This window comes from Castor canadensis, chromosome 1, assembly GCF_047511655.1.
Source record: "Castor canadensis chromosome 1, mCasCan1.hap1v2, whole genome shotgun sequence".
Lineage (NCBI taxonomy): Eukaryota > Metazoa > Chordata > Mammalia > Rodentia > Castoridae > Castor > Castor canadensis.
Window position 1 is genome coordinate 6,638,709 of NC_133386.1, and position 22,706 is coordinate 6,661,414.

Consider the following 22,706-nt stretch of genomic DNA (forward strand, 5'->3'; position numbering starts at 1 on the left):
TGTCCTTTTGTGTAGACATATCCTAGCTTGTTCTTCCTATAAGGACACCAATCAGACTGGATATAGACCACCCAAACAGCCTCTATTTATCTCCATTACCTCTTTCAAGGTCTGTTTCCAAACATAGTCACATTCTGAAGTACTGGGACTAGGACTATGGGGAGAGGTTGGGCATAGTTCAGCCCCCAACAGTCACCTTCTAGACTCAAAAATACTTTTCAAATACTCAGCACCCCAAATCTATGAGGGTTGATTGAACACATACATGGTGTATTATAAGTTCTGCTCCACATGGCTAAACTACCTCTACCTTATGTTCCTTGAGATACTCCTGTTCTCCAGCCTTCTCAGACACTCCTCTCCCATCCCAGTACCAGCTGATTCCCTGCACATCAGTGATGTCTACCGAAGAACACGGGACCTTTCTACCAAGTATCTATTTTTAAATATGAACCTCCCAGAAAAACATTTCAGGAAGAACTATTTGAACTCTTCCATCCTTGGTAAAAGTAAAAATTCAGTAATCTTATTTGAGGTAGAGATGGCTAAATCAGAATTTGTAGTCACATCTCTGTCCTTGGTTCTCCAAGATGGAATGTCAGTATCTGGGGCTTCTGAAAATGCAGCTGGTTATTGCAGGCCTTGCCTACCTGCAAGGGAGCCTGGGTAATGTGGTCTAGATAAAGGCCAAGGGTACAGAGAGAGTAATTTAAGTTGACACTTGGCAGTCTGTCAGAAAGAATTTACTTTGGAGTCAAGGTAACTCAGCTTCCCCAGGGTAAGTTTGTGATCCAGGTCTATGGTGGAGTAGGAACTACAGTCAGATGGTCTGATCCAGTTACAAACCTGCTCTGCTAGATGGTAAATTAATTTTCTTATTTTAAAATGAAAATAATTCTGAACTGAAAGATATTTAGATCAGACTGTATGACTAGCACAGTGCCTAGTACCTGAGGTATGACAGCTTCCCAGTCACCACCAATTGTATATGCCAATTTCAGAGTGGATTCTAGGAACTTCTGAGGCTTCAGTTTTGGTTTAATTAAAGTTTTATGGTTCAAAAGTGAAAACCTAATATTTTTCTTGGCATTGTCTATATCAATACATTGATAAGTTATGGAAATAATTTCTTTTGAATCAGGCATTAACATTATGGGAAGTATAAAATGTTGTATAAAAATTAAATTCCAAAAACAAATACTTTGGAAGTTATTGATAGTTCTTCTTAAAACTATTAAGACTCATGCTACATGAGCAGACTTTTCACACCATTTTTGATAGGAAAGAATATGCATAGGAATATCAATACTGAGGCTTCCACTGTTTATTGATTCTTGTCTCTTTCCCATGTCATGGGTAAGCCACTGTAACTGCTTGGTGAGTATCACAGTCTACCTCCTCTCTTGAAATTGTGTACTCTACATAGCCCACCAATGAGTAATGAGTAAAATTCCTTCATGTGCTTCTGGATTGTAACCAAGTATAATATTGAATGACTATGTGGTTGAGATTTGAATGGCTGTGTTCTAAGTGAACAGAGAGGCATGCTAAAAGAAGTGGACTCCAGATTACAATTCAACATAATCAAAGAAGAAAATGTTACAACTCCCATCTTGATTAACTTTTCATATCATCCTTTGAATGTTTTTGTTTATATGCATGTGTTTAAATGTCCATAATAATGATAATACTTGTACCAAACCAGTATTGGTGTTGACATTTGACTTTTCCTTTTATTTCTGATAGGTGGTTTTCAACTGAAATTTTGGAGAACATTAATGTATAGTTCAAACTTTCTAGATTGCTACCCACAGAAACAGATACATTTTATATCAAGATCTATAAACATAGAACATATATATATACATGTAATTGAAAAAATTCACAAAATAATACTTTCCTACTGTATGTGACACACTGATATTTTCACTTTTAACCTATTGCAGATGCATTTGAACTATCCCAAACAGGTAAAAATCAACCCTGTTTAAGACCTTCAGAGAAGTTTCAACCTTCTTAGCATTTTACTACCTCAAGTATCAGGAATCCTTTGTTCATTTGATTTTTAAACATAACCTGTGTCTTGCTCTGCAGAAAAAACTTTATTAAATAGATTAGATTTGAACAAAGTCGAAAAATCAGGGAACTCCTTCATTTTTCCAAACCAGTAGCTTTTTTTAGTTAATAAAACATAATTTTGGTACATCTTAATTGACAGAAGACATATTTCAGTATACAATTCATTTTTGGAATGCCAAAAGACAGAGATGACATTGACACTGTGGGGATATTCTTGGGTAGGCACTACCTCCCCTGATGTGTGGGCCAGACCTCCACCTTGACCTCCCTTCACTCCACCCTAGCCAGGATCACTGCTGTTCCACACTGGAACAGTAACCTTTAAAAAGAAACACAATTTAAAGTATTTTAGTATTCTTAGTTAAGTAACTTCTAAAAGTGCCCATTTCTGCACTGGGTGATCATTCCTTGGCAAATCATGTATCCTCAGATCTTAGACACACAATGGTTAATGTTACCTCTTTGTCTCTAAGTGTTTTCTTTTGTTGCCCTGCTGGTCTTTCTAAAGGAAATGGTAACAATTTGTCTTGGAGTTGGCCCTTTGAGAGGCACTCATTAGTAGTTAGCCTCTACTTGTCCCTCAAGCTAGACTTCCATGATAGATGTAATACTGAATTATGATTCATAAAACTGGACCTGACTCTGCCCTTAACTAAACACCTCATTAATTTAGTCAGATTACTTACAAGCTACTGGGTTCTGGGGAGACCTTTTGTGTCCATTTAAGCCTCACAATAATTCTGCATGTTTCATACTGATAATCCCATTTTGCAGATGAGGAAACTGAGACTTTCAGAAGCTAATCTGAAGTGTTTTTTGGGAGGGGGTGGTAGTAGGTTTGAACTTAGGGCTTCATACTTGCTAGGCAGACTCTCTACCCCTTGAGCCATTCCCTCGCTGTTATGTTTAATAGGAAACATAAAGCCATCCAGACTCCAAAGCTAATTTTCCCTCTCTACCTTCTATTCATGAAACTTACTTTGTGTCCAAGACTCTTCCACCTCAAAGATGCTGTGATCCCTGATTAATGATCCCTAAACTGAGTGTTACCCTTTAATCCTCCTATAAAATGATCAGACTCCATGTGAATAAACACCATCAAACCAGGAGTGGAGAAAGTAGCTACTAATGGGGATGCAAGGGGCACTGGCATCTCAGTCTTTCTAGATGTCATTAGATGGATTCATCACAGTGGGCTCCATGGAACCACAGGGAGGCCCTATTCATATGGCATATTAAGGGCTATTTTATGCCCCAAAGCAGGTATTGCTCAGCATCACTACACATAAGCTGTGCTGTGATAGTAACTAAGGGTCCCATCTCAGTACGTCACCAAGTTCACAGCAGGCAAAACAGGGGGAGGTCTGCAATCTCCAAGTCATAGCAGAAACTGACTAGAACAGTTTAATTTTCCTCATTAATCTTTTGAAGAATGAATAAAAGAACTACCCATTTTGAATTGTGAGTTAAAATAGCACAATTGCGCAATGACAAACACTAAATTTTGGAGTCGATTTTGTATTTTTGTGTTGATAGGAATCAGCCCCATGCCTCATGCATGCCAGGCAAATGCTCACCACTGAGCTGCCCTTGTCCCCAAAGACCAAATTTTAAATATTCCGTATAATTGACATAGAGGGAAAACTTGAGTTTGGGTTTTTGTTTGTTTGTTTGTTTGTTTGCTTTGCAGTATTGTAGTACTAGCCAAGTACAATCCATATCCCAAGCCCTGTTGTTTGTTTTGTTTTGTTGAGACAGGGTCTCTCTATGTAGCCCAGGCTAGCTTTGAACTCATAATCCTCTTACTTCAGCCTCCCCATTCAGCTGGAACTTGAGTTTGTTACTATTAAAATACTGTGCTAAAGAGCGGAATAGTAGCCCCTAAAATAGTAGGATCTGGAGGTGGAAGAATTTGCAGCACTTCATCCTCTAAAACAACTCAGAACAATTTTTCTTTGGAATTTCTTCCTTCCTGCTTGAATTCAAGCATGCTGGCTTCAGTGAGACTGCTTACTTTCTGTTATTCATTTCAGTGGTATCGGTAATCCTGGTGAAGTTTTGTCATTCATATATAACGAAACAAGTAGTAGAAGCCTTTGATTTTAGAGGGAGTGAAATCTTGTGTTACATGAAATTACACACACACATCATTAGAAAGTACTTACCCAATACCTGGCTTTAGAGGTACTGTTTCTGGAATTGGCCATTCTTCCAGGCTGTGTTCAGCTTCTGTAGCTGTTGTCAGCTCGACAGTAGGAGCAGCTACCTATAAAGTGTGCTTAACTGTGCTTCCACACTAAGTATAGCACGCCGGGTGTAAATCAACAACAGTGTAATTCAAACTTTATTTTCCAATGCAATCCTCCAGGCTGCAATTTTGCCATTCTTCCCTCTGATCTAAAAGTAAAAATAAATCAAGGTAGAAAAACAGCTGTAAAGCTGATAATGAGATTTGCAACCAGCTAAGATAGGATCTAAATCATATGAAAATGTTAAAGTCCTGATGTTCCCTTTCCTCTCTGCCTATAACCTAGGAAACCCCAGCGAGGGGAAAGGAGCCCCACTTCCCCATCTGAACAAGAAGGTGGGCAGAGGCAGCCTCTGTCTGTCATGGTCCATGCCACCGAGAGGAACGGGATGTGCTCCCGGGAATGTTAAAGGAACACAGAAAATTACAGAAGATTTTTGGGGTAATAACAGCTAACAGGGATACACTGTTTACCAGTGAGATCGAAATGAGACTGAAGTAAATAATAAGCATTTCAGAAAATTACCCAATTACGTATGTAACCACTCCAAGGCATTCTGGTCTCCAGGGGAAAATAGCATGCATTTTACAAAATTGCTTATAATTGTGAATTGTGTATTTGTGAAGGAACCTGGTGTGTCGTGGGAGGGCACATTTGTCAGAGTTTTGCAATGGAGTGTTTTTTTTAAAGACTTTGAATGTAAGAGAAAACATTTTCAGTGCTTTCCAGATGCCAATAAAATATGCGTTTAAGAATACTTGACATACTATTTCAGAAAAGACTACTGAGCTATTTTGATGCCCGGGGGATTTAATACCAAGTGCCCTGAATTGAAGGCATTTAGCTATTGTTTTAAGAACACATTTTCCTTCTGAGACTATAACTACTTTGTAGGGAGAACAATTTCTAAGTTGCAAATGTTACTGTTTCATAGTGCAGAAAGCTCTAATAAATTTGTGCTTTTATTTCATTTAGAAATCTGTAATTTGCTGAATTTTAAAAACTTATTCAAATAGTTTTAAATACTTTTTGGCTAACTTGGAAGTAGGTGTTAATTTTCACTTAAAAGATACTCATGGTCACATTTTTGGAAATGTGCTGAATTGTGGTGTCTTGTTGAACAGTAAAGTAGATTTATGACACCTGAGTGAAAACAAAGACGTTTGTATAGGACTGCCTTTTTTGGAAGCAGTATCTGCTACATTCCAGGCTCTGTTGGAGTCCAAGGCAAGGTGCAAAATGGTTCAAAGCACAGATAGCTGTGTCCCTCATGGAGCTTACAGTTCGCTGGGGGTTACAGGTACTCATGAAATGCCAGGCAGCTGTGTAACTGGTGATTTGGATCAGAGGTGGAAGTGAAAGCAGTGAGACAGGGCAGGGAAAGGATCCCTGGAAAAGGAACCTCCTGGGATGAGACTTTGGGTCAGGAGAGAGCAAATCATACTCAAGGGGCAGGAAAGTGGTTGTAGCAGAGTGAGAAGAGAAAGGAAAGGGGGCAGGGCCAAGAAGCCTGTGCTGTGGCTGCTGCATCAGAGATTCAAGTCTTTCTTTAAATACCCTTGGAGAAGTCACCCCTCTAAGCTTATAACTGGAGGGGACAGGATCAGATTTACATCTTCAAAAAATTGCAGCCAACTAAAGGAAGGAAAGTGATTGCCGGGGTAGACCAGCAAGGAGTGGTCACTGAGTCACTCACTGCTGCCAGAGGCAGTGCCAGCTTGCCCTAGGGTGGCCAGTGCTGATGACACGGTGACTAGCATGAAATGGAGTGATTCCTATGTTACTATGCAGTGCGATTTAGTGGACTCCTGCGGGACCATGTGTGGAAAGAAGACAGACAAGAGGGAGGTGTTGAGATAACGCAAGATGGTAGGTTTCTACTTCAGCCTGTGATGCATAAGTATTGTTACAAAGCACCTGTGGGAAACAAAGGACCATCTTTAGTAGTAACAATTACCACTAAGACCCATTTGTGGTGACTGATGGTCCTGTCTAGTAGTTCCAGGGTGATCTTCAGATGGTAACTTATAAATGCTCATGAATAATGCCATAACATTCCAAAAAGACCAGAAAATTAATTTGCATTCAATTTACTGTGGGTAATAGTGCCTGTTTCTCTTGCTTGGGGGAGAAGGCTAATGAAATGCAGTTCAATGCATGCCTCGTGTCACGCCACCTAGCTCACAGTGCAGGGCAAAGCAAGCAACATATACAGAACTCCTTCTTGCAGAGCTGTCACTGAGGATATGGCCCACTAAGGCAGGGATTCCAGGGTGTTGGACCATGGGAGAAACCACTCTCAGCCTCAGCCTTCTCTTCAGGAACAGAGCCATTTGAAGCTAGCCCTTTAAGAGAGGAGGGATTGATATTCAAGGTGGGGGTCTCCCAAGGACATGTGTGAGCATCACGCCCAGTGGCACCATTGGCGCAAACACCCCTCCTTGTCTTAAGCGCCTGCTTCACCTTGTACCCTGTCTGCTTCTTCCAGTCTTTTCTGTAGCCTATTTTCCTTTACTCTGGAAACTCAGGAGCAGGAACAAGCCAGCCCACAGCTTGTAAGCTGAGAGTCACAGGACTCCATTGGATGATTCATTTGATTCAGTCAAAGACATTCAAACACCCTGTCCAGAATTACACAAATGTTTTCTATTCTGCAGAACATAACTGCTAGAGAGAAGGTTGTTCCCTCTGTTTTGGCTGCTAGAAAGAGCAGAACTTCCACAGTGTATCCTCAGCAACTGTGATTTTTTATGGCATACTACTTCTGAATGCCATCTTTCTTCTTTGTCCTCCATAATCTTTGTCTAGTTCATTTTCGCTCCATTTTTCATCTACTTTAATTTTATTGTGTTCATGTATATATGTATGACTGTCTTGAACCTTCCTAGAACATGGCAGAAGAGATAAATTAAAAATTCCATTTGAAAATAACAATAGAGTTGCCTAGTACCAGTATGGTTGAGAAGTTATGGTGTAGAATAGAGCCAATATTCAACAAGAATTTAGCAGTGGAGAGCACGCTCCGTGTAGAGTTATATTCTTTCCCCCCTTAGGCATTCATTTCATGACTCCATGGTAAAGTGAGTGTGTTATATACATAGTTTCATATATACCACTGGTTATATGTGATTTTAAATCTAAATTTACATCAATTAAAATTAGGTGGAATTAAGATTCGTTTTCTCATTACCTTAAAACAATTTCACTGTGTTTAGTGGCTGCGATATTGGTGCAGATGCAGACCTTTCCCCAATCACAGACATCTCTGTTACATGACATCGTGTCAGATTGTCCAAAATCTGTTCACTGACAGCTAAAAGGACTTGTAAGACCCAAACTTAATCTTTTTGGTTCTTGCCGAGCCACATTTCTAGCACTTCCATCTTTTTTGTTTGCTTTCTGTTCTAGCTTTGTACTTACTGGTATACATATCTTACTTCATTCCTGACTTCTGCAGGGATCTCAGAATTCCCTATTTCCAGCTTCTTCCCTGCTGTCCACTTGCTCACTATCTCCACAAATCCAGAATCCATGTTCCTCACTCCAGTGTTCTGCTCAAGCTGCCTGTGACTCCACATTGCCTCTGAAATCTACTGTCACATCAGCCTAGTTTTCCTCCTGACTACTTGAATTAACTACTTAGTTAACTCCCAGAACCCTGCTTCGTGGGTGCTGTTTTGGATTTTGATTCCCAACTATAGAATTTCTGGTCCCTTGTCTGTCACCTGTATAATGCTACCTCTTAGTACTTGAGTGCCTGACCACATCTCCTCTACACAGTTACAGGCTCCTCAATGCCCTCTACTTCCAGGTCTCCCTGGGTCCACTGTTAAGTCCTCCAAGATACTCACTTTGAGTCCATCCTGTAGTCATTCCCTAATGACCTAATGTAGATGGTTCCTGAAAACTTTGATTAAATAATAAGTGCCTCAAAAGCATTCTTCAAATCTCCTTGTTATTTTGGATTTCACATTTTCCCAGGGCCAACCTCAGGAAAAGCCACTTCATAAATAAGTACTTGATGGAATTCCCAAGATAATGTAGATCTTGGACCAAAATTAGTACCTTCCAGTTTCTTCTTGCAGCTTCCCTTCTAGTTCTATGTAAGAATAAGCCTTTTCTTTATCACTGCAAAGTGTTTTCCTAGCATATTAAATCATGGGATTAAGATAATTGGTTGCTTATGATCCTACCAGATTAAAATTCTGTATTTTTATAAAATCAGTCTTCTAGTCTATTTTTGCTCATGTGTCTCCTTCTATGTCTTGATAGTATCCATTGTTAAAAATTGCTGATTTTAACTTGTACATTTGATAAATCTAATGGCTGTCATTTACCATGTGAACATTTTTCAACCCTCAACCAAGTTCACGTATTACATTTTACTGTATGGCAAAAATCTATGCATCCATCCATCCACTGAATAATCTAAGTCAGCATACAGTGCTAATAATAGAAATACAAAGGTAGAAAGATGAAGTTTCTTCTTTAAAGGAGCTTCCAGTTTTATTTGGAGACACACACATAACAGAAATGACAATAAGGAATCAATTTATTAATGTCCAATGTCTATAATATTTTGTGTTGACATGATAGTTCATTTTAATATTTGTTCTTAATAAAAGTGGTGATGAAGACACTAATTTAGTGTAATTTCCTAGAGCATCCATTTCAACCATAAGATGTCTTCTAGTAGACTTAAGCTTCTATTTTTAAAAGAATCTGTCTCTATAAATCATTGCAGATTGCCAAAAACACGGTAGGAAGAAAGGCCTCTTATTGTTTGTGGCTAAAGAATTTGTATTATATTGAAATATTTGCTGCATAATAGAACTTGACTCTTACATAGAAGTTGATAGCAGTTTGGATATGTATACTGTATACACAAATATTAAGAAAAACCACAAATATCCAGAAACATCAGTAATATTTGATGATCAATGGTCTTAAGTGTGTTTCAACTTGCTGGCTTTTTGCTTTGTTTTTCATTACATTTGATTATGCTGAAGCAATAGTACTAGAGTTAAAATGGAGAGGGAAAAGAAGGGCCATCCTCATTTTTAAAGGTGTTGTTTTTTACTATATTAAATATATCATTTTCATTATAATGAAAATGAAACAGTCCAGTTCCAGTATACACGTGTATGTGTGGGTGTTCCTTAGCTGTCCTCCAGCTATGCTGTATAGTTGTGGGATTGATGGGCTGTGACATTATGATATCATTTTCAAATTCAACTCAGTCTTACAATGTTCCCAATTAAAATGTGAGTGACACTAACTAATTAATTTGAGGAGAAGGGTATTCATAAGTGGATGATGTAAATAGAAAACAAAGTTAGCAATTGACATTGTGACCACAGGATTTTTTTAAGTACAAGCAATGTGATAAAAGGGGCTATTTATAGACAAGAAGGGTAAGAGGCCATTTGATTGAGAAATACACTGTGTGGTTCAATCAGTTACAGCTAAGCTGTTGGGTCATGTTTACTGAAAGTGCACGGCTATCCTTCAGTTTCATCACAAAGCCTCTTTTACCTTAGTGATCTATCAAATATACCAACTAATGTGCCAAACTTTAGAAAACTGATACCAGTTTAATGTTTCAGTATGCTTATTTCTAAATCCAGACCATCCAAAAAACATTTCTGAAACTCCATTGATCTAGTGTGGGAAGTTGGGACCATTGCCTATACAACCTTGAACAGAAATGAGGCTGTGCTAGCCAAACAATAGGAAAACAGCACTTGAGAACAGGCAGTTAAATCAAATGCATGTCAGTCAGTGGAAAGATAAAGGACATACATGTTAGTGCCATAGGCAGTATGGAGAAGAAAAACAAGACCGAAATGGGTGATGAAAATCAACAGTGCTTTACAGTTTATGGAAATGGCTAGCATCCTAAGAAGTACAGATAGTGCAAAGAATCCTGGCTTCTAGAGTGAAAACGGGACTCAGCTGTTCCATTTGTCTCTCACTTCTAATGGCTTTTTAGTGCCTTCTGAAGCTTCCAGAAGCACTTTTACTTACATTTGTAGCATATGGGCAACTTTCCACTCAAACACTGTGTGGCAGCCCTTGAACTCTCCACATTCTTCACAAGAAAGATGGGGTGGTGAGATTCAACCTGGCCACCATTGAGGGAAGGAGGCAGGCAGGCCAACATGCATGTGGTAGAATGCTTTCTGTCCTAACTGGACAACTGGAAGGGATTTTGGTGTCTTCTGAAATAAGCAGTGTTTTAAATGAAGCTCTTTTTTTCACAGAGATTTCTAGAATTTTAGATTATGGTCAGGGTTAGGATATTGGAAAGAAGGATGGAAAGAAAAAAGGAAGGTAGGAAGACTGGTTTTGTGGAGTTGTCACATGAAAAAGTTCTAAAGGATAATTTGGGGCTAGAAAAGAGAAAAATTTGGGCAATGGAGAGCAAAAGCTGATAGAAAGTTTTCTGTAATAGAACGTTGAGTTTAATCTGCATGAGCCATTAGTAGAAGCCATTATCTTGGTTTTTTTACAACTTTGCCTTTCATCAGTCTCATCTTTTTTTTTTACCAGTTTGATTCCCTCATTTATCAGTTTCAACCCAGCTGATTGCTAAATTCTATTGCTAATGAGTTCTTTTTCAAGGCTCACATGTAAATTTCCTTAGCATTTTGTCCAGCACTTCACAGTCACCATCTATTGGCAACAGAGGGCAGTACCCCTTTTCTCTGGGGAGAAAATATGTTTGCTGCTCACCTGTGGTGTCAAACATTCTCTCTGGCTGCCATGAAGACAGGCAGCCAACAGAACACTTCATCCCGACTGTTAGAAGCTTCAAGAGATATTCCAGATGATAAAAGCAGTGTTTGAGTTCCTGCATCATAACTTTAAACTATCATTACGAATAGTATAATATCTAGTATTCATTTTGCAATGTGTTTCATAAATGAAAGCAATAATATTTTACCATTATCATAATAATCATCATTAAAACACTATTTTCAGCGTGACCAATAAAATGTTTATGTGGTTGAGACTTTGTCAGTCCTATTTCTTACCTGGGAGCAAAACGGTAACTTTCCCTGGTACATGAACTCTGTAGACAGCAACACACTGGCATAATTTCTACCCCTAGTAGGGACTATCAACCCAGGCCTGAAAATGTGCCACAGTTTTCAGCAGGGGTAGGGGAAGCTCCATTCTTTCCAAGGATTCTCAGCAAAGGGGCAAAGCATGAGCATAGAGCTGATGTCCCTTTGCTCACAATTTCCTCTTTGAGATCAGTGTTCCCTTCTTTAGCTTCAGATCCTCTGAAGTTCATGCCATGTGTCTTGACTGCGTTCTCTCCCTCCTCATCAGGTGACATTGGGTCACTGAAGCTTTATTTCCTCCTCTTGTCTCCTAGCTCCATTACCAGTGATCAGTCTGAACACCATATGACCCCATAGTCCACTCTCTCTGTGGCCATGTCCAGGTACCTAAACAGAGCTGGCGATTATTACATACCCGGGCTCACTCACGTTACTGTAAATTCTTCATTACATGTATACTCAGCACTGTATGGGGTCATATTGCTCTGCTCTGGCTTGATTTCCCATACTTCTATGCAGCTCTTCTTAGCTTGACCTCTACACTCTGACCTCTCATAGCATTTCTGCCCCTGACTCTGACCCTGTGAATGTGCACATCTCTTTTTAATGCAAAATGAGAGCATAGAAACTATCTAAGGGGACTCTGATCGTTTTCTATCATACCAAAAGATCTGAGATAACTGACTTAGAAAGAGAAAAGGTTTATTTCAGCTCACAGTTTTGGAGGTTTCTGTCCATAGTAGGTTGGTCCTGTTGCTTTTGGGCCTGTGGCAAGGCAGAACATCATGGCAGGGAGTGTGTGATGAAGGAAGCCTATTCACCTCATGGCTGGCACAGGAAAAGAGAGGAAAAGGAAAAGGCTAGAATTCCATAGTCCTATTTGACAGGCACACCTCCAGTGACCTTACATTTCTCCCGAGGTCCCACCTCTTAAAGGTTCCAATGCCTCCCAATAGTGCCAAGCTGAGGACCCAGTTGTTAGCACATGGGACTTTAGGATATATTGCTGACCCAAGCTATAACAAGGACCTTTTATCTCCCCACCAAATCTACAAGCTCCATGACATTCTGTCCCATCTTAGTCTTCTTTCCTATTGTTACATCAAAAGACTGTCTCTGCTCTGAGCCATGGGTACCCCCATCCGGGACTCTGATTCTCACATGCTCATACCTCCTCAGGGCCTTTCCTGTGCATCTCCTGCTACATCTTACTTCAATGTCCAGTAAGTGAGTAACTAAGTAAGTAAATGGCAAACAAAAGCCCACCACGAAGCTCTCTCCCCCTCGAGTTCCTATTCAATTTCTTTATGCCTCTTTGTAGAGCTCCTTGAAAGAATGGTTGCCACATGCCATCTCCATTTATTTAGCTCTTGTTCTATTTTAATTCCAATCTGGCCTTTGATCCCTCCATTCCACTGGAATATTCCACTGGATAAAATAATAGTAATGTCAATTGGTAGTAACAGTACCATTTACTGAGTGCTTACCTCCTCAGGTTCCTCCTCCCTGGATGGTGGCTCTGTGTCAGGATTCCTATCGACTCTTCTTCCTCCACCTGACAACTCCCATCCTTCGACATTGCTTTCAGTACCCTCTTGGGACTCATGATTTCTACATTTATATTTTAGTTCCTGAGCTGTCCTCCACCTTCTTAGTCATACTAAACTACCTCTTTAGAAACGCCACTCTCTTTCCCAGCCTCCCCAACTTAGCTCGTCTCAAGTCCATCTTGAATCTAAACACCTCCTACCTGCATACCTCCAGACCTGATCGTCTAACAACACTCTTCCCCACTTAGGTTAATGTGACCGTTGTCCATGCTGACCCCAGAAATCTGAGGCTCACTCTTGACTCCTCCCTTTCTGAAGTACCCCCCCTCCCAATAATCTATCAACAATTCTTGGTGATTTCCATGCCCAGAGTTTCTGACTGCTGTCATTGCCCTCAATCTCAGGACCACCAACCTCATCTAAGTCTCTGTCATCTGTTTCCTGTATGGCTATCACAATCTACTAAGTGGTCTCCACTCCCTTTCTTGGCTATGCTGTAATCCCTTTGCCACACACAAGCTATCACAAGCTCAGGTAGACAATTTCTTGTCCCTAACTTGTTTCCTTGGAGAAAACTACAAATTCTTATTATTGTACAAACACCAGTTGGTTTCTGTCATGTCTCTTCCTCTTGCTTGCCCTGCTACAGACATCCTGGCCTCCATTCTCTTGCTCAAGAGACTGGGATGGGATCTAGTGCAGGGCCTTTACACATACTTTACTCCCACCTGTCCATTCCCCTTCCTTTTCCCTGCTGTATGCACAGCCCCTTCTCATCCTTTACCTTAAAAGTCTCCTACCATATACACATGCACCAGGTCAGAGGTTTGCTTTCTTTATATCCCTTATAATAATTTGAAATTACCTATTCATTTGTAAGTTTATTTGACATCATCTCCTAGAACACAGGGACTATGTGTCTTGCTCACAGTTGAGTTCTTAGTGTTTATCATGGTGTTCTTAGCCACACAGTAGGGGCACAACAAAGTTGGATCATTTACTGCAAATAAATATCTGATCAAATTTGGACATTAGTATTTATGCTGCTATAATTCTTAACTTACAATTGTGTCATTTTATGTTCCCATGCTTTCAAAGGCATCAACGTATTTTAAAACTTAAATATCAGCATGAAATTTACAGGTGGTCATAAATTTGTAATGTAGTACAGATTTAGTGCTAGATAACAAACCAAGCTATTATTTAAATTTCAAAAACAAGAAGACTTTAATATTTGATAGCTACTGAGTATAACAATATATATTATTGGTGTCACCAATGAAATGAAAAACAAGGTCTATGATGTTTAGGGAGAACCACAATTAATGAGCCACCAAATGTGGTTCAAATAAGTTTCAAGTAAAAGCTCATCAGGATTTCTTCATGCTTTCAGTCTTCTGCATATTGCTATTTCTGACTAGTGAAACACACACCGTCCATTCTGAATGATTTTTGCTGGCTTGATTTCACACTTGGTATACCTAGGGCCTCATCTTCTTGTGTTACAATGGTCATACCAGACTTATTGATTCATCTATTAAATCAATTCCCAAAGGCAGAATTTTTAATGCTCACTTTTAAAATATTAACTCACTTATGGATTTGGCAGGGAGAAAAAAAAAGCCAGGATTCCTCATTTATAGCTATTTAAAATCACCAGCCCTTCCAACATATTAGTGTCAACAATTATTCAGAAATAGAAGTCAATTAGAAGTTCCAATAGAAAGCATGAAAAGAAATTTCCCTCGGGAGTAAATGTGTTACTTGGTAGTGTTGCTAAGTCAATTAAATTATAGCCCATATTTTGCCAAGATATAAAAACTCTCCACATGCCATTATAATAAGAAAAAAAAGAATGGGTTTACAGGCCTTACAAGTTAGGAGACAAAACAATTTTGTACTGACTTCAGACAATAATTATATAACCTATGCTTGTGCTATTTTCATTAATATCCTATCCATTTAAAATATGCCAGTCGAATTATATTGCTTCAATGGGGCTATTCCTGTATTTCTAGAAAGGAATCAGCTATCATAACAAAAACAGTATGAACACAGAACATAACATGGGCATTTTAGAAGATCAGGTAGAAATGGTGGGCTTTTGAAAAAGATAGTCAGTTGAGTTAATCTTTTTATGGCGTTTTAAAACATTCTGCTTTTTCCTTCTTGTAAGTAAGTGAGGAGAAGGGGGGAATGGATGATGGTGGGACCACCTGAGTAGACTGGGAACTTACAGATGCAACTGCACACATGTTGGCTGTGACAGGTTCACTAGGGGCTGAGGGCTGCACTGGACGTGTGAGCCCCAGCCCCTTCTTCTGCTCTCCACTAGTGCTACTCTAACTCAGAGCAGCTTTTCCTTGGAGGCATCCAGAACATGCCCAAGGGCTACAGGGAAGGGACTTTTTCTTTTTCCCTCATGATGAAGAGGAGACCCAGCAAAACCAGGGCCTTGGATAAAACTTAAATTGCTGGAGTCAAAGACTTTTGGAAGTTTTAATGTATTAAAATCTACTAGAATCACCTTTACTACCTAGCAATGCATCTTGCAAATAAATACTTTCCTTCCTCCACAAAAACATGAAAATGGCGTATAACTTTACAGATATAAATGACCTACTTATATATGTATTTACATATATAAAAGATACACAATTCATATGCACAAATATGTGTGTATGCACGCATACAACACTTGGTTTGTTGCTCTGTGGTTTATAAGAGAAAGAATCTGTGGCCCTGGAGGGAGGTCTTGGCTCAGATGTTTCCATGAGCAGAGTGAACCCACGTGGGGTTCTTATCACATGGCTGAATGAACCACCCACCAGCCCCCATCCTGCTATCCATTCCACAAGTGCATAATTTCCTCCTGGGGCCCGTACAACTGTCCTCAGGACTGTCACCTGCCACCTCTTGGTGGCTGGCCAATTCACCCCCTTCTGTCTTGGTCACCTTTCCTGCAGCACAACACTTACCTCATGGGAGGGAAGACCATGGAGAACTTTCCATTTAAGCTTTTGACTAAAAGGTACTTCAGCAGAACAATGACCCCTCATTCTCTGCTTAAATGTCTGAAAGGGGACTTTCTTTTTTTTTTTTTTCTTTTATTATTCATATGTGCATACAAGGCTTGGTTCATTTCTCCCCGCTGCCCCTGCCCCCTCCCTTACCACCCACTCCAGCCCCCTCCCTCTCCCCCCCGCCCCCTCAATACCCAGCAGAAACTATTTTGCCCTTATCTCTAATTTTGTTGTAGAGAGAGTATAAGCAATAATAGGAAGGAACAAGGGGTTTTGCTGGTTGAGATAAGGATAGCTATACAGGGCATTGACTCACATTAATTTCCTGTGCGTGTGTGTTACCTTCTAGGTTAATTCTTTTTGATCTAACCTTTTCTCTAGTTCCTGGTCCCCTTTTCCTATTGGCCTCAGTTGCTTTAAGGTATCTGCTTTAGTTTCTCTGCATTAAGGGCAACAAATGCTAGCTAGTTTTTTAGGTGTCTTACCTATCCTCACCCCTCCCTTGTGTGCTCTCGCTTTTATCATGTGCTCATAGTCCAATCCCCTTGTTGTGTTTGCCCTTGATCTAATGTCCACATATGAGGGAGAACATACGATTTTTGGTCTTTTGGGCCAGGCTAACCTCACTCAGAATGATGTTCTCCAATTCCATCCATTTACCAGCGAATGATAACATTTCGTTCTTCTTCATGGCTGCATAAAATTCCATTGTGTATAGATACCACATTTTCTTGATTCATTCGTCAGTGCTGGGGCATCTTGGCTGTTTCCATAACTTGGCTATTGTGAATAGTGCCGCAATAAACATGGGTGTGCAGGTGCCTCTGGAGTAACAGTCTTTTGGGTATATCCTGAAAGGGGACTTTCAACGCTCAGTCGCCAGCACAAGTGGGGAGCTCTCTGGTGGTGAGGAACCCCCAAAGAAGCAGTGGCATATGGCTCTCTGTGCACTTGGCAGTGCTGTTCGCCCGCCCACAACCCCTCCTTACTTTGGCCTCATTAAAGGGCCCTGCAGAAGATAACTGGCTGTAATTAATGCCACTCTCAGTGGCCCACCCAGCAGGTCTCACTGGCCTAGACCAAGGTATAGCAAGCCAGCTAATCCCTAGCAGCCCCACCTCCAGGGCTGGGTGTACCTAGCACCTTCCAGAAGATGAGCTGCTTTTCTGAGCAGTAATCAAAGCACAGGTGATGATGTTATGCCAATATTTTCCTTAGATTACTTTTATGTTCTATACTCTGGGAACATGAGAAAGTTTATAGTCAGGTTTTCATTTTTATATACACATTCATACTACACAAAGAAATATAAGAGAGTGATTTGGGCTTGGCAAAAAGAAGAAAGAAAAGAAGGTAAGAAAGATGAATCTCTCTCTCAGCTGTTACATTTACTGACACTTTGGAGCAACTATATTGCACCCATCACTAAAACGTGTAAAATTTCTCTGTGTGTGCATGCGTGGGTTGTAGGTGCTTCCTCGAAGCTGAGAAGTATATGCAGCTCTGTTAAAAAGAGGAAAGGCTCACACAGGTCTGGGCAGGACTTGGAGGGAAGCACTGAGCCATTTCCAATCCAATGCTGTGTGCTGCCTAAAGAAGCCGAGGTCTCGGAGCTGAATGACACACCTGGGCAGAGAAGAAACATAAATCCCTAGGATAAATCCACACAATGCACCTTGCTCAAGGTATATTCCTTCCTTCTAGTAGTTAAGGATCAGTGTTCAACACTGGCACCAAAACCAAGGAACTCGCATTCAGATATGTTTGTTAACTACGTGATCACAGTAGTCATTAGAGAATTCTACCAAATTCCATTAAACTCTGGTGCTCTGCTCAGTAAATAGCCATGAAAGCACCATGGTACTTAGAGCAAATCCTCTATCCCCTGCTAACACCTTAGATTACAGCCGTCTAATTACCATGTTTTGCAGTCGCCTGGTGGGACTTCCACAGGTAATTAGAACTCCAGAGCTTTTCGGCAGTAATCCAGTAAGGAGCTCTTAACTAGAAAGGATTATGCACTGCTAATATCGTCGTGCCCACGTGTTTTCTACAGTTAATTGTTTCAATTAATATTTGGCCGCACTACAGAATTTCATGCAGCTTCATGTGACAGCCGTGAGTCAACTCTGAAGTGGAAATGTGGCCTTCATGCCAACCTCTCTCTCTCCGTCTCTTGGTATCCTGATGAGAAAAAAAGAATCATAATCACTTCAATTACACTTTCTTTACATGAATTTAGGATGATTTCTCTAGTTTCATTTTAGGCAAGCAGGTAGACATCTAATGTGGTTATAACTTTCATCAACCCTGGCGTAGAAATCTCAAAAGAGGGGAACGGGAAATTGATGGCAATTTGTTCTTGTCACAATTTTCAAAAATCTTTTCCAAGCAGCAGGCAATTACAGGACAGGAACCTTACTGGTTTTAATCTTTGAGTCTTTGGAACACAGCATATCATCCATGTTCAATAAGGACCCACAGAGTCAACACATGTTTGTATTCTGCCAGGGCTTCGTATATTGCAAGTCCACAGTAAATGTTTGCAGAAAGTTTCAAAATCACTTGAAAATACAATAGGACTGTGAATGAACTGATACCTCAAGAGAAAATTAGAGGCTTAGAATTACAATTATATTTTGGGGTCTGGAGTGGTGGGCTATAGCTATGTTCCCAGCTATTTGGGAGGCAGAGGTAGGAGGATGGAGGCCTGAGACTAGCCCAGATAAACACTTGAGACCTTGTCTGAAAGAAAACTAAAAACAAAAGACTGAGAACATGGCTCAAAGGGTCGAGTGCTTACCTAGCAAGCATGAGGCCCTGAGGGCAATTTCTAGTACTGCAAAATTAAAAAAAAAAAGAGTTATAATTATATTCTATACTTTACTAAGATAGTTGCTTTTGTCAGATTCAATACTGATCGCAGGCACACACAGATCTACCTTCTATCTGTCCATCTATCCATTCATCTATTCATCTATCTATATGAAATAGCAAAAAATACCTTTTCACCAACATTTACAGCTTTTTAAGCTTCCTGGGTTGATTTTCTCCATCCCTGCTTGCTTGTATTTTGTCCAGTCACTTCGCGCGCGTGTGTGTGTGTGTGTGTGTGTGTGTGTGTGTGTTAGAGAGTCCGGCACATTTAGGGGAATCTGGCAAGGCCTACTTGTAAAGGAAAGGCTTGCCTTCTTAGCCGAGGGTCTCCCACTGCTTTGAGGTCCCCTAACTCAGCCTCTCAGGGTCACTGATAATAAATTACCAATTCCTCTTGGAGAACAAGACAAAAGGTTCATAGTATGGAATGCACCATGACCAAGCAGAAAGGCCCTGGGTTTGGTGGAGGCTCCATCTGAATCTCAGTACCCCTCAGGAAATGCCTTGGCCTCTCAGACCCTTGTGTCGGGGGAAGAGGGTTGGTACGCCTGCCTTGCAGATAGTCATGACCTGTGCAAGTGTGCCTGGAAGCACAGGACTATCTCCCTTTGCATTTGCACCCCAGAATGCCTCAGTCTCTGGCACAGTGAGGGCTTCCCCCAATTCTGGCCACAAGCCCCACAGAGAGGTGTCACCCAGAATCCCTGCACACAGGAGGCTCCCAGGCACACAGGGAAGTCTGCAAAACTTCCTGTCACACTGCATCACATTTCAATTCTAATTGAATCTGCATGCTTTGTGTCTAATTGACTGGAAAATAATGATGGTGGTTCTTCCCAGCAGGCTGTGTGAAGACGTCAGGTATCAGTTCAGCCTAGATCCCACCTGCAATCCTGCTCTTGCTGCCACCTTCCCAGGGTCTACACCTCTTGTATGGAGAGCCCATGTCATTGTATATCTTCCTTTTCCATGTTGAACCCTTTAGACGCCTGTCAGTTGCAGCCTGGGCTGATCCCTGGGTGAATGAATATAAGATATTCCTATTTTATCTTCTTGATAAAAGAAGATAAAAGTTCTCTTGAGCTCTTTCCTCATTCCAGATCTCATGGAGCACCGACTCTGTGAAGCCTGTCCTGATTTCATCTGCTTACACTGAGGATTCTCTCTGGAAACACGCACATGGGAATGCCCCATTTGATTGTTTTATGTCTTCCTGATTTGCTCATCCTTTAATTCCTTTAAGGGAAGAAGCAACCTTCATATAACTTCTGTGTATACACAGATACCTTCTGTATTATTCAGAGTATTTTTAATGCATACTATGCATTAAAATTGGAGTACATGGTTTATGCCTATAATCCCAGCTCTGGAGGCAGAGGTAGGAGGATTGCCAGGTTTTAGACCAGCCCAGGCAAAGACAGCATGAGACTCTGTCTTAGAAACAAAATGGATGGGGCATAGTTCAAGTGGTAGAGTGCTTGCCTAGCAAGTGCAAGGTCCTGGATTCAATCCCTATCACTACAAAAAATGGGCTGGGGATGGGAGGAAGAAATAAGAAGCAACAAAATCCGAATTCCATATTAAAAATCTGAGCTCTGGAGTCAGACCACCTATGTAGAAATCCTAGCCCACTACTTACCTCTGTGTCAAACTGGGCACCTTCCTTAACTTTCCTGTGGCTGCCTTTTCTCATCTACCAGTAGGCATGCACTAATATGAACCCTTTACGGCTAACTGAGACAACTGAGTACTTAGGCACTCCAAAAAGGCTGTGGTTGTCACCTCTTGCTGTAATTAAAGCGTAATTTCAAACACCACTGACTGTCAAATCCTGAGATAGGATCTCTGGTGGAAGACATTTTTTTGCACTTCTATTTCATTTAGCCACTTGACAAACCTTTATGGAATGTGCATGGTCAACATAATTGTCAAAGCTAGGAGCATCCGTGTTGTGATAGAAATGAATGGTCTGGGGAGACAGAAGGACAGGGATTAAATGCTGCTGGGGGGAAGACCCAGCCATATGGCTTTGGTCATGTTGTTAATCAATGTCCTTGTCATCATTTCCTGTTACCAAAACTGTTAATATTATTTCCAACTGATTGATATTCTCTAGAAAATAATGAGGACTAGAAACAAGGTTTGCAAAGCTAAGAGCAGGTCTTCTGTAGCTGATACTCAGGAAATGTAAATTTCTAATATAGAAGTGGAACTTGGGCTGCCATGCCATCTGACATAGGCCCACTGCTCTCTGGCAGTGCTTTGACCTTACTTTTTCTTTCATTTTCTTTCAATAAAGTTTTGCTGTTTTTTGTAAAAAAAAGAAAAGAAAAGTGGACCCTGTTGCTTCTCTATACAGCGTGTGAGATTATCTTTCACCTTGGTGGGTTTGAAGGCTTTGTGTTGCTTCACAGCATCATTCAGTCCACAGTAACATTTTGAGCCGCTTTTGACATCTTTGCTCCAGGTATGGTCATTTGGAAACTTTAGCACGGAGACCTGAATATTTCACATATAAAATAAACTTCATAAGTATCACACTTTAAGGAATATTATACTCAGCTTGTAAAAAGATAATAAATAATTAGCAAACTGAAATTAGCTGAATCCAGTGAATATTTGGAGTAGTTTCCAAAAAACATACATACAAATTTAACAAGAAAAAAGTAAACTATATTTGCTGCGACCTGCGTGGGTATGCTGCGTGAACCTGACCGAGAGCGGTGGGGGAACGAGAAATAAGACACACAGACATACAGACATACGACAGAAAAGCTGGGGATGGGAGGGCTGCACGTTCCTGATGGGAAACGTGAGCTCCTACCTGAGCCAGAGTGTTTATTTTAGAGGTCAGTACAAGGAAAAGACTCAGGTAAAAACCAAGCTTTAGCAATTCTTGATGCAAGGTGAAAGGAATGAGGTCTGGTGGGCTAATTTTCCTAAGGCTAATGAAGCTTAATTATGACACATCAGTTCTGGAATCATGAAGGCACACAGGACACCGTATCTAAGGTATTGATTAATCTGGCATCAAGGAGTCTCCTAACAGTTCTGGTACTTTATCTAGTTTTGCATCGGGGGCTGGTATGAGGACCCAGCATGTTGTATTCTTCAAGGAGATGTGAGAACAAAGGTCAAGACACCAGGTCCTGGGGAAATTATGGTAGAAGAGGCTGTGCAAACCTCTACCATGGAGAGGCTGTGCAAACTCCATTATTCCCAGTCCAGGGTTCATGCCTGGTCTCCAACATATATTTTGTATGAACTCTGAGGCAGAAATCCCTCTACCAAATTAGATGAACCAGGAACCAGATGGGAGGGGATCCCAGGCCTTCCACTTCATCCTCCAGATGCCCCTAAGGTCATGAGCAAAACTCCAGGGCTCCACAGAACACAGTAGGGTACTTGCTTCTTATACCAACACATCACAATAAAAACACATGCATGCAAGTATTGTATTCATTTTCTGTGGAACAAATCTGCAGCAGGATTTACTATAATTGTTAGAATTGTTGCCCAATTCTAAAGGATACATTCCAGTCAGAATTGTAATTGTCCTTCAGTATTCAAAGGTGATCAGTTCCAGGATACCAAAATCCAAGGACACGCAAGGCTTTTATGTGAAATGCTGTGGTATTTGCGCATCCTCTGAAAACTTCAAATCATTCAGACTACTTACAGTGAATGCTATACTGTATTGTTTAGGGAGTGAAAGTCTGTGCATGTCAATACAAACACAATTTTTAAAATATTTTCTATCTGTCACTGGTTGACTCTTCAGATGCAGAACCTACAGATACACAGGGCTGACTACCCGTTAACGTATACATGGACTTCGCCCCCATTTCCTCTTACCAT

General features: G+C 40.6%; 1 protein-coding gene across 7 annotated transcripts in view; it reads left to right on the top strand.

Annotated features, from left to right (window-relative positions):
• Positions 1–22,706, top strand: part of Prkn (parkin RBR E3 ubiquitin protein ligase) — a 1,269,303-nt gene that overhangs the window by 855,883 nt on the left and 390,714 nt on the right. Inside the window, exon 8 of one of the 7 annotated variants that reach the window (XM_074070834.1) lies at positions 4,614–16,112. The exons of the other annotated variants lie outside the window; for them this stretch is intronic. Within the exon in view, the coding sequence (XP_073926935.1) occupies positions 4,614–4,783 (170 nt within the window). The 3' untranslated portion in view covers positions 4,784–16,112. Of the gene's footprint in view, positions 1–4,613; positions 16,113–22,706 lie in introns of those variants that run through there. 7 annotated transcript variants of the gene reach the window in all.